This window comes from Vigna radiata, chromosome 1 (assembly GCF_000741045.1).
Source record: "Vigna radiata var. radiata cultivar VC1973A chromosome 1, Vradiata_ver6, whole genome shotgun sequence".
In the NCBI taxonomy this organism is placed as follows: Eukaryota; Viridiplantae; Streptophyta; class Magnoliopsida; order Fabales; family Fabaceae; genus Vigna; species Vigna radiata.
In genome coordinates, this window is record NC_028351.1 from 32,929,789 (window position 1) to 32,942,710 (window position 12,922).

Here is a 12,922-nt window from a genome sequence, read left to right on the forward strand (position 1 = left end):
AATTCCTTGCACACCAACTGTTTGATAAAAATACCAAAAAGAGTTTCTTGTGTTTTTGTGCACTTTGATGTCTAATTGAGTTATGAAAGGAAGAATTGTCATGTGTTGCACAAGTCTCTTGGGAAAACGATACCTGGTCTTACCAGTTTTATTACTTGAACGATTTGGTACACTTGCCAATGAGTTAACAAAACCCTTGCTCTTAAAACACGATGGTGATATATATGAAGTAAAGAGTAGGCTAAGTGACCTGATATGAAATTTTCTATATTCTTTTGTACTCCAAAAAACATCACAGAGTATTTAACGTTAGAAGAGATTGTTGCGGGAATCATGGGCACACCCACACACGTTTGAAAACAGTTTTTATTTTAAAATGGGCCACTTTCAAAATATTAACTGCTTTTATAATACTAACTGAAAAAGAAATAAAATAAATGGGAAAATATATAATCTTAAAATGTAACCTCTTTTCTGTATAAGGCTAACATTCTCCCACTTGGTCCATTTTATTCAACCATCAAACGTAATAAGAGACCAAATATATGAATCATGGTGACAGTTCCTCTAATAATGAGTATTATCTCCCATGTATTACGATGTATTTAGTCTCACATCACAAGCTCTTAACTTTAATGAATAAANCATATGTTTATTCTAGGTCACAACTAAATGAGTTTTCTCAAAGTAATTAATTATGTGCACAAATAATTGAGAAAACATTAAACTGAATAAGAGTTTTATCAAAATGAAAGTACTTACAATGATTGTCACATCATGGAACCAAGTCCCATTCGAGTTACATGATCCTTAAAATTCTTTGGTGGCATGCCTTTAGTTAAAGGATCAGCAATCATCAACTCAGTGCTAACGTGCTCAATGACCACTTTCTTTTCTTTAACACGTTCTCTTATGGCTAGATATTTAATATCGATGTGCTTACTTCGACTTCCACTTTTATTATTCTTAGCCATGAAAACAGCAGCAGAGTTATCACAATATAACTTCAGTGGCCTAACAATTGANTCCACAACTNTAAGNCCAGATATAAAANTCTTCAACCATACACCATGTGAAGAAGCCTCAAAACAAGAAACGAACTCAGCTTCCATAGTAGAAGTAGCAGTCAAGGTCTGCTTTTTGCTACTCCAAGATACTGCTCCATCAGCTAACATAAAAATGTAACCAGATGTTGATTTTCGTGAATCAACGCAACCAGCATAGTCTGAATCAGAGTAGCCAATCACTTCTAAATTAGCAGTTCATCTATACATGAACATGAAATCTTTTGTTCCTTGAAGATATCTCATTACTTTCTTTGCAACTTTCCCGTAGTCAACACCTGGATTACTCTGATATCTTCCTAAAACTCCAACTACAAATGCAATGTCAGGTCTAGTACAAACTTGAGCATACATAAGACTTCCGACAGTTGAAGCATATGGAATATTTTTCATCTGTTCCCACTCAAGATCATTTTTCGGGCATTAACTTAATTCAAATTTGTCACCCTTTACAATGGGAGCTACACTTGGTGAACAATTCTTCATGTTAAACCTCTCTAAAACTTTGTTGATATAGGTCTCTTGAGACAAACCCAAAATGCCTCGAGATCTTTCCCTATGGATCTTAATGCCAATGACATAAGATGCCTCTCCCATATCCTTCATGTCAAAGTTCTTTGAGAGAAATTGTTTCACTTCATATAGCAAACCCTTATCGTTGGTTGTTAGCAAAATGTCATCCACATATAAAACAAGGAAACAAATCTTACTCCCACTGACCTTTTGGTATATACATTGATCCATTTCTTCAAAACCTAATGAAGTGATAACATCATGAAACTTTAAATACCATTGCCGGGAGGCTTGTTTTAATCCATAGATGGATTTATTAAGCTTACATACCAAGTGCTCACTGTCTTTAGAAGAGAATCCTTCAGGTTGTTTCATGTAAACCTCTTCCTCTAGATCACCATTAAGGAATGTTGTTTTCACATCCATTTGATGTAACTCAAAGTCAAAATGAGCTACTAATGCCATAATTACTCGGAAGGAATCTTTCTTAGATACAGGAGAAAATGTCTCTGTGTAGTTAATTCCTTCTCTCTGAGTGAATCCTTTGGCAACAAGTCTTGCCTTATGTCTCTCAATGTTGCCTTTTGAGTCCTTCTTGGTTTTGAAGACCCATCTACATCCAATGGATTTTACACCATTAGGCAACTGAACGAGATCCCAGACTTTGTTGGATGCCATAGAATCCATCTCGTCTTTCATNGCATCATACCATAGGTTTGATTCTTTAGAACTCATGGCTTGTGAAAACGTTTCAGGATCATTTTCGGCTCCAATGTTGTAATCCGATTCTTGTAAATACACTTCATAATCACTAGAAACTGTTGGTCTTCTGATTCTAGTAGATCTTCTTAATGTTGTCTNAACATCTTGATGAGNAGCTTGTTGTTCAANTGGTTGTTCAACATTTACTTGTTGCTCCTCGTCAACAACTTGATCTATATTATCATTTTCAGCAATTTGTGGAACTTCAATTATTGGTTGTTCAATACGCTTTTGAACTGGAGGAAGGTGAATGACTACCAATCTTTCATTTGATTGAGAGGTTTAAGCTTCACAGTGATCTTTTTCAAGATCAACGTCTTGATTTAAATCACTCCCACTAATCAAATCATTTTCAAGAAACTTTGCATTTCTTGATTCCACAATCCTAATGTTATGATTTGGACAATAGAATCTATAACCTTTGGACTTTTCAGCATATCCAATGAAATACCCACTAATAGTCCTTGGGTCTAGTTTCTTCTCTTGTGGATTATAAATTCTTACTTCAGACGGACATCCCCAAACGCGTACATGTCGTAAACTAGGTTTCCAACCTTTGAATAACTCAAAAGGTGTTTTTAAAACAGCCTTAGTTGGGACCCAATTTACTATATACACAGTCGTCTTAAGTGCTTCAGTCCATAAGAACTGAGGAAGTTTTGAATTACTCCTCATACTTCTCACCATATCCATCAAGGTTCGATTTCTTCTTTCTGCTACACCATTCTGATCTAGAGAGCCAGGCATGGTATATTAGGCAACAATACCATGTTCTTGAAGAAATCTAGCAAACGGACCAGGTGCTTGTCCATTCTCCGTGTATCTACCGTAGTACTCTCCACCTCTGTCTGATCTCACAATCTTAATTTTCTTTCCACGTTGTAACTCTACTTCAACCTTAAAAACTTTAAAGGCATCTAAGGCTTCATCCTTAGAACGAAGTAAGTACAGATACATGTATCGTGAGTAATCATCTATAAAGGTGATAAAGTATTTTGGACTACTCGCATCCATATCCGGATAACAAATATCTGTATGAATAATTTCTAGTAAATTTGAACTCCTCTTAGCACCTCTTTTAGACTTGTTAGTTTGTTTTCCCTTTATGCAATCCACACAAGTCTTAAAATCAGTAAAATCCAAAGTACTAAGTACTCCTTCATTTACTAATCGCTTAATTCTCTCAATGGAGATATGTCCCAATCTTCAGTGCCATAAAACAGAAGAATCCTCATTCATAACACATCTTTTTAACCCAGCAGAAACATGCATAGAACTATAAGCAGCGTTGTTTTGCAATTTAATAAAGTAAAGACCATCGCATAATTCCCCAAAACCAATAACTTTGGATTTATTCAATAAAGTAAAACTAGAATCCATAAAATCAAAGGAAAAATCCAAAGGTGCAAGTTGTGAAATAGAAATTAAATTCTTGCTAAAACTAGGAACATAAAAGGTCTTTTCTAAACATAAAACAAAACCACTGCTTAAAACTAAATTGCACGTTCCAATGGCTTCAACATGTGAACTCATCTTGCTTCCTGAATAGATGCGTTGTTCACTTCCCATCGGTTTCCTTAGGTTTTCCATACCCTGCAAGGTATTAGAAACATGGATTGTAGAACCAGAATCAATCCATCATGTGTTATGATTAAAACTAGTCAAATTAGATTCATAACAGACAAAAGCAAACAAATTACCTTTCTTCTCCAGCCAATCCTTAAACTTTTGACATTCCTTCTTCATGTGTCCCTTCTTTTTACAAAAGAAACATTTCGACTCCTTCTTAATAACTGGTTGAGCAGGAATCTTTCCCTTCTTATTAACTTGGTTCTTCTTATTCTTAAATGAAGTGGTCAAGTTCACCTTCTCCCCTTCTTCAATCAATAGCCTTTCTTCTTCTTGAACACACTTGGTCAATAATTCATTAATAGAGCATTTGTCCTTATGTTTGTTGTAAGAGATTTTAAAGGGAGCATAATGGTGAGGCAAAGTGCATAAAATATAGTGCACTAGGAATGAATCAGACATAGTAACTTCCAAAGCTTTTAGTTGAGCCACAATGTCCCTTATGCACATGATATGATCACGCACTCCTCTAATTCCAGTGAGCTTTAAGGATGAAAACTGCATTATAAGAGTGCTGGCAAGAGATTTATCAGATGTCGTAAACTGCTCATCAATAGCCTTCAATAAATCCTTGACATTCTCATACTGATCAACCGAACCCCGGATTCTAGAAGAAATGTTGATTTTTATGAACGTTACAGAGAGACGATTTGACCTCTCCCATTTTTCATAAAGTTCAATGGCATCTGGAGTGCTAGTGTCAGTAATACCCGGTGGTTCTGGTTTTCTAATAGCACAGTCTATGTCCATCCAGCCTAAATGAAGAAGAATTTTCTCCTTCCAAATCTTATAATTATCTCCTTTCAATTCGGGAATACCACACTTGATATCAAAAATATTCAAAGATTGAGAAACTGCAAATTTAAAATCATGTTCATTATCATAATTTGAGACTAAAATAAATGACATGTTTTACCAATGCAAAACATGTCTTTACCAATGAGTCTATTAACATAAAAGTTGCCTGGGCTAAAGCCTTACTCAATTAGACTCATTTAACCTTATGATAAAACTATTAAATTACATCACATTCCTAATTCCTATGGGAAAATTAAGAATTATAATTAATATTTTATCCTAATTAATTATACAAATGTAACAAAAATCATGTGGGTATATTTCATCACACTATATATAATTAATTACAATTAATGTTTCAATAAAATGATCTTTATAATATAATTTAATTAATTAAAGATGTTGTGGCTACTCTCTAATTATTAAAAATTATATTTATCACTAAACATTAAATTATCTTTAGATTTTATATTTAATCTAAATAAAATATAAGCATCATATTATAAATATATAATTTCATATTTATATACTAATGCCACGCGGCACTTTAATCCTAAAAGGGCTTTAATCCTGTGTATAGGAGTTCTGTCTATCATAAAAGTGTCATACTATATATATATATATATATATATATATATATATATATATATATATATATATATATATATATATATAAACGTGCTATACCAGTAACACGGAAAAGCACTATAAACAACACTTAATTTAATATATATGAAAAGCCAATGTGCAGATAGAAAAGACAACTCAAACAGTGCACCGTACAATCTAAATTAAATCCAGAAGCAAGCAGCGTGCCTCAGTGCGTGTAAATATGCAGATATGCAGTAGGTAAAGAAGAAATAAAAAAAAATGAAATATAGGTTTCTGAAAGATGCCCAAAATGAAGTGAAACGCAAAACCTAATGTCGTTTCAATCATCTTCAACCTCCAACATAAAAAATATTTCACAGAAAATTTTCTTCTTTCTCCAGTTTCAAAACAATTGATAAAAAATAAAAAACAAAATACGCACAGGGGAGTGAACCAGATAAGGCAGAGGATAAACATGCTCTGATACCAAATGTAAAAACATATAACAGATTCATACTGAAGATTCAATAAATCTAAATATATCAAACAAACACATTTAATCATATTCAGATTTACAAGAATAAAAGCGGAAGCAGAAACCTCCAGCCATTGTTGTATGCTTGCCTATCTTCTGGTTTCTGAACCCTTGTTCTTAAAACACGATGGGGATGTATATGAAGTAAAGAGTAGGCTCAGTGACCTGATATGAAATTTTCTATATTCTTTTGTACTCCAAAAACCATCACAGAGTATTTAACGTTAGAAGAGATTGTTGCGGGAATCATGGGCGCACTCACACACGTTTGAAAACAGTTTTTATTTTAAAATGGGCCACTTTCAGAATATTAACTGCTTTTATAATATTAACTGAAAAAGAAATAAAATAAATGGGAAAAGATATAATCTTAAAATGTAACCGCTTTTCTGTATAAGGCTAACATTAATTAGTTGACTTATGGTATAAATTCTACCTGTAAAGTCTCCTCTGCAACTATGTCGTCTAATAGAAGTATATCTCTAGCAATTCTTGAGAAAACTGACTTTAAGACAGTACACATGCTTTTCTTGTAGGTTGAAGGCAGCAAAAGTGGCTCCCATATGATATGTATTTTTTCCAGAATGAAAACAACCTAATCAAGTACATGCAGTTTAATGTCATTTGTGAAACTAATCAACCACCGCACCACGAACAACATGAACAACCACACAGCACCACACCACACCACCTTACCACCACTAACGGAGAGCAAAGAGTTAGAGTGAGAATAAACGGATATCAGAAGTGAAACGGAGGTAAGCAGATCTCAAAAAAAAGAGAAAGAGTGAGAGAAAGCTGGAGGAGGGGTAGGGATGCGGTAGAGAAAGTGAGAATGATTTAAAATTTGGTAAATAAAGAAAGGTAAAAAGTAAAATTGAATTTAAATTAAAGGGTAATTTGGTATTAAAAAAATTTTGGGGAGGTGGAGGGAGAAAAAAAAGGAAGGTGGAGGGAGAACACTCAATACGTCACTTAAAAGTTAACTCGCTAACCCAATTTAACGGGAATCAATTACTTTAATTTTTCATTTTTAGAAATCCAATTAGAAAAAAAAAATAACCTATTTCATAAAACCCAATAAATATATAAAAAAATGTCGTATTTGATATTTCTTTTATTTATTGACTAATATTTTTAAAACGCTTTAGGTGTAAATTGTACATGATCGTATTAATATGGTGGATGACATTAATTGTATATTCAATCAAAGACAAACAAAAGAAGTTTCCCACATAACCTTGTTTCTGATTAATTATGAACACCATTCATTATTTTGTATCACAGTGGGGAATAGACGTGAACACTTTCCTTCCACCACCTAAATTATAATAATTTTATTTTAAAATTTTAAAAACCTTAACTGCCTTTATCATATTAAAATAAATCATTTTTTATTTTAATGAAAGTAATTTAATAGGACGGTTTCATATAAACAATACTTATGATCTATATAGAACCTGATTGTATAAAGACAGTATAAACATTAATAGAATTGATTAATAGTAATAATATAGAAAATGATTGCATGAATACAAAAAGAAATTACATTTACTTACCAAAAATATAGCCGACATATCGGTATGAACGTTACTAATGGTTCCTTTTTTTCTTACTTTATTTATTACTTCAAATATTATTAAGGTTACATCTTAAAATTTACTGCTAAATAATTTAAGAAATAATTTTGAACATTGTAGTTTTTAGTTACATGGAATTTTAAATCTATTCACTCTTTTCTAGTTATTTTTCAGCTTTTCTATTTTTATCTTCTGTGTAAGTGAAATTCAATATGCATAAAGTTTCAAAAGACTTGTATTTCAAATTTTAACTTTTTATATGATTTTTCAATCATGGTTTAAAAAATTTTAAAAATATTGATTATAAATATTAATTATATAGTATAATTTATAAATGTAAAACTATTTATTTATAAAAATTATAATTTTATAAAAAAATATTTATCATGTGCAATATAAAGATAAAAATACTAGTTAAAAGAAAACTTCAATAAAAGAAATACAAAAATAAAAAATGCATAATTTGGAGTCTTGATTTTTCACGAGGATTAAATTTTTCACGTTGAACACTACCCATATAGTATATTTTTTTAGCAAAGAACGTTAAACACCTACCAAAAGTCTCATGTTTTCTTAATATATCAAAATAAATTTAAGAATTTCTAACTTATAAAATACAAACTACTAAACAAATAAATTAGTTTAACAATTAAGAACTTATAAATTATAACTTTATTAATTAACACTTAACTTAAATATGCTTTTAGTCCCTGAAGTTTCACTGATTTTTGGTTTTAGTCCCTGCATGAAACATTGATGGCATTTCATCCTCTTAGTATGAAAACTCGTATTTTTAGTCCCTAAAAACAGACGCCGTTAGTTTTTTTGTGATGTGGCTAACGGTCTGTCATGTCTTCTCTTTACACTGCCTGCCACATAGAATTTTTTTTAATTTGAAATGAAATTAACCATTTTAGCACGTGTGTTGGTGAGTTATCAGATTGAATTAGGATTTTAGGTCAAAATCGTTTTTTGCAATTGGGAAAAACTGACATTTTTCAGTCTCGTGGGTTGCCCCTGATGATTTGCTTTCAGTCTCGTGGGTTGGGAAGCTCCTTGATTGCTTCCTGTGTCGCCAAGAGGAATTCAGAGCCATTGTCCGTGCCCAGAAGACACAGGTGTTGAGACCTCTCTTGGATCGCATGGTGTTTGATTACTTTGACCGCAGTGTTAAGGCTTTGGATGTTTGTAACGCTATTCGTGATGGGATTGAGCAGATTCGCCAATGGCAGAAGCTTTTGGAGATTATTGTCTATGCATTGGGGAATCAGAGGAGCATTGGCGAGGGCCAATTTCGAAGAGCTAGGAAGGCCCTCGTTGATTTGGCAATTGGGATGCTTGATGATAAGGACTCCAATGCCTCAATTGCAAATAGAAACCGGTCCTTTGGCCGTAACACTAGTTGTAAAGATCATCATCATAGCCATAGTCATGGTTACAGTCATAGTAGTGGTAGTGGCTATCATCATCGGTCTTTAGGGCATTTTCGATCGCTTTCATGGAGTGTTTCTCGGACTTAGTCGCTTTAGGGCATTTGGACATAGATTTTGTTTTTAGTTTTGAATACTGTGGTCTATGGGGTGGGGGAGGTAGGCATGCAATAAACCTGTTCATAACTGCAATTTCAGCAACAAGAGATTGAGGGTTTTGGATTCGCCAGAACCACCCCAGTTTCATTTGTGTACAATTGCAGAAACGTTTCCAGAAACGTCAGTTTTCCTTGAATTGCCAAAAACGATTTTGACCTAAAATCCTAATTCAATCTGATAACTCACCAACACACGTGCTAAAATGGTTAATTTAAAAATTCTACGTAGCAGGCAGTGTAAAGAGAAGACATGGCAGACCGTTAGCCACATCACAAAAAAACTAACGGCGTCTGTTTTTAGGGACTAAAAATACGAGTTTTCATACTAAGAGGATGAAATGCCATCAATGTTTCATGCAGGGACTAAAACCAAAAATCAGTGAAACTTCAGGGACTAAAAGCATATTTAACCCACTTATTACCCACAAGATAGATTTGCTATTCACACCCTCAATTTTGTTACCTTTCTTATCCGTTTTAATACATTTTTCTAAAGTTATAACCTTTCTTCACCTCGAAAATCCTTTCAATATTACTTAATACAACAACAAACAAAAATATAATAAATAAAATACTAAACTAATAAAATGTCTTGTAAGAGATAATATTTATATTATTTATATTTTTGTTTATGAACTTTAACCTAAATTATTTGGGATTTATTGATCCAAATACTTGATATACCATAATAAGACTCAATCATGCATAGTAATATAATATAATATGTATACGACTACCCATTGACTCTCACTTTTTAAAATAAAAGATAGTTGCTTGTCTTTAAAATAAATTGTGTTATCTTTCTCAACCTTTGAACAACTTTTTCCTTTTGACAACAACCTTTCACACATAAAAGAGTTATTTTAACAACCCACATATTCTCTTTCCTCCATTTCTTGACTCTATAATAGTGATATATTAAATTAAATTGTTTAATCGAAACATAAATAAGTTGCTATATAAAAATTAAGTACATGATATTTTGACAATTTTTTTAACAACATTTTGACAACAAAACACATATCATTATTTTATTGGTCTGTTTGAATTTATGTTTTAAAAAATATTTAAAATGAACCAATCATAAACTATCACGTATGCGTTGTTAAAAAATTGTTCTTAAAAAAACTTTTTCCAAAAAATACATAAAAATGGTTGTTGAAAGATAATAAGTTTGGAAGAGTATATAACATATCCCATCCTCAGTATCGCCTTCACCCGCAAGTCCTTATGTATCTTTTTCTTCTTCTTTTGTTCTTAATTCTCTTGAGTTTGATCACAAATCCCTTTTATATAAAGAGAGAGGTAACCAAATCATCTATTCTCAAACGGTCAAAGAATTCTATAGGTATATCAACTCCTACCCATTCCTTAATAGTTGTCCCATGTTTTTCATATTTGTTGCTAAACATTTTAAATGTTTGGTTGAACAAGGACTGTCTGTGAGAGAAATTCGTGCAACAAAAATCATTTTATGTTATTCAAGTTTTCTGCTCTTGTTTTTGTGTGTTTATGTTGGAATAGAATCAAACTTATATATTAATCTTGAAACTTATGCAGTTCAGATTCAACCGCTGGAAAAACATAGAGAAGAGGCAAGCTTCACAGATCCAAGGTCTTAAAACCAGGTTTGCTAGTGTTTCTGTTCTAGCAATTTCCAAGGTTCCTCCATTTTCTAATTATTGTAAGGTCTGTTGTGGGGTTCTCTACTTGTTTCATTGTGCTTAAAGAAGTTTCCTGCTCACACCACCTTTCTACTTCAACCTACTTAATTTTTCTCTATATTTTCCATACTATTGATATTATTATTTCTTTTTCCTCCATGTAGTTTTGGTGTATATGCTTCTACACCGTCAAAAACAAAACTCAAATTTAAAAGCATATAGTTAAAAGTTACACATCACATAACATCAATTTATTATATATAAATTTTTACATTAAATTTTATTTTATAAAATAATTTTATAAGATTTAGTTAGACTTAAATTAAATTCTAAACATGATATCATAATTATAAATTATAATCTACTTTAACAAAATTTAATATTTATTAAATTTATTATTTTATCCATTATCAAATTATTATTATATTATTTATTAATATTTAACTTCACGCATAATAAATATATATATATATATATAAAAGTTTGAGAGAACTAATGAAAACTTTATATAAAATACTTCATTTATGATTTCATGTAGGTGCACCAACCCACCTATAATTTATGTATGAGCAATTAATAGTATAATTTTGGAACTGATATACAGAAGAATTGAGTTGAGAATTAGAGACAGAGAAAAAGAGAAGATGTGGCCATTCAAAAGAAGAGGAGTTTCTGGGTTTTCATGGTCTTCCACAGCAGAAGAAGTTACTCTCGGAATAGACGCCACTGGTCTTACTGCTATTGTTACTGGTTACATTCTTCTTTCCCTTCCTCAATGGATTATTCTTTCATATTATCTCATTTTTTTTCTGTTATTTACATGCATAGACATTTTTATTGAAGTTGTTGCTGGTGTTGAAAGAACAATAGGTGCATCAAGCGGTATAGGTGCTGAGACAGCTCGTGTTCTTGCATTGCGTGGTGTGCATGTGATAATGGCAGTGATTGATATGATGGATGCTTTTAATGTTAAGGATTCAATACTTAAGCAATTTCCCACTGCTAAAGTTGATGTCATGAAGTTGGATCTAAGTTCAATGGCCTCTGTTCATCATTTTGCAGATCAGTTTAACTCAACTTCTCTTCCATTGAATATTTTGATGTAAGCACCAAAACTTTATTCCACTTTTTCTTTCATTTACTATTTTTCTAACTTCCCTTTTTTCTTAAATTCTAAGAAATAATGCAGGGATTTGTGCATGCCCTTTCATGCTATCCAAGGATAACATTGAACTTCAATTTGCTATAAATTATTTAGGTATTCATTACATTAATTTTATTATGATATTGGGTTGGGGAAAATTGTGAAAATAATCTCAATGTTTTCCATTATTTGGAACATAATTTGACAGGTCATTTTCTTCTAACAAATCTGTTGCTGGAAAATATGAAGAAAACAGCAAGAGAAAGTAAGATACAAGGAAGAATTATTAATGTCTCCTCCATGGGTCATAGATTTACTTATCCTAACGGAATCCTTTTTGACAAACTTAACGATCCATCAAGGTATCAAGTAATTACATATAGATTTCAAGAAAAGAAGAGAAGAAGTGCATAATAAATTTTGTTTGTTTGTGTATAGTTACAGCAATTGGCGTGCCTATGGACAATCAAAGCTTGCTAATATTTTACATGTCAATGAACTTGCAAGACGTCTTAAGGTTGTGCCATAGTGAGTTATAAATTATTAAATGTTATGCATTAATTATTTCAACATGCCATAATTGTAGCAGTTGTTCGATTTTGCAAATGATCAGGAAGATGGAGTGGATATTACTGCTAATTCTCTTCATCCAGGAGCCACTGTCACCAATATTTACCTTCAGAGTCCTCTACTCACAGGTAATCCATACATTTCTGTAACTTTATGGTTTACATCAGACTAATGTAAATAACATCATTTAAATTACTACACAAATAAAATAGATGTTTAAAGTAATGTGTTAAAATATATCATAATGAATTTTATTATTTGTTTAGTTCATTATATTATTCATGAACATGTCCCTTGTTATAAAATTATTTATTAATATTTAGTTTTATATTTAAAATATATATGTTTGGAGCTGAGAGAGATATATATTAGATATTTAATATAATATTGATTAAAAATAAAATAAATTTATAATATATATAAATAAATATAAGCATTATTTTATTAATTAATTTTATAAAATTGAGTTAAAATTTACTTCTTA

General features: G+C 31.6%; 2 protein-coding genes across 5 annotated transcripts; both read left to right on the forward strand.

Moving 5' to 3' along the window:
- Positions 1-6,350: 6,350 nt before the first annotated feature.
- Positions 6,351-8,992, forward strand: LOC106762011. Its single transcript, XM_014645685.1, has 3 exons — positions 6,351-6,366; positions 8,475-8,900; positions 8,952-8,992. The coding sequence occupies exons 1-3, from the start codon at positions 6,351-6,353 to the stop codon at positions 8,990-8,992; spliced, it is 483 nt and encodes a 160-aa protein (XP_014501171.1).
- Positions 8,993-10,300: 1,308 nt separating this feature from the next.
- LOC106765336 (short-chain dehydrogenase TIC 32, chloroplastic-like) lies at positions 10,301-12,625 on the forward strand. Of its 4 annotated transcripts, none has more exons than XM_014649922.2 (8): positions 10,301-10,408; positions 10,621-10,688; positions 11,329-11,474; positions 11,595-11,826; positions 11,903-11,982; positions 12,077-12,230; positions 12,307-12,385; positions 12,482-12,625. In XM_014649922.2, the coding sequence occupies exons 3-8, from the start codon at positions 11,369-11,371 to the stop codon at positions 12,608-12,610; spliced, it is 780 nt and encodes a 259-aa protein (XP_014505408.1). In that variant the 5' UTR covers positions 10,301-10,408; positions 10,621-10,688; positions 11,329-11,368; the 3' UTR covers positions 12,611-12,625. The 4 variants fall into 4 exon arrangements, with proteins under 4 accessions (XP_014505408.1, XP_014505414.1, XP_022634708.1 ...); XM_014649928.2 differs by having other exon boundaries at positions 12,313-12,385; XM_022778987.1 differs by lacking the exons at positions 10,301-10,408; positions 10,621-10,688 and having other exon boundaries at positions 11,349-11,474; positions 11,568-11,826.
- Positions 12,626-12,922: the final 297 nt, after the last annotated feature.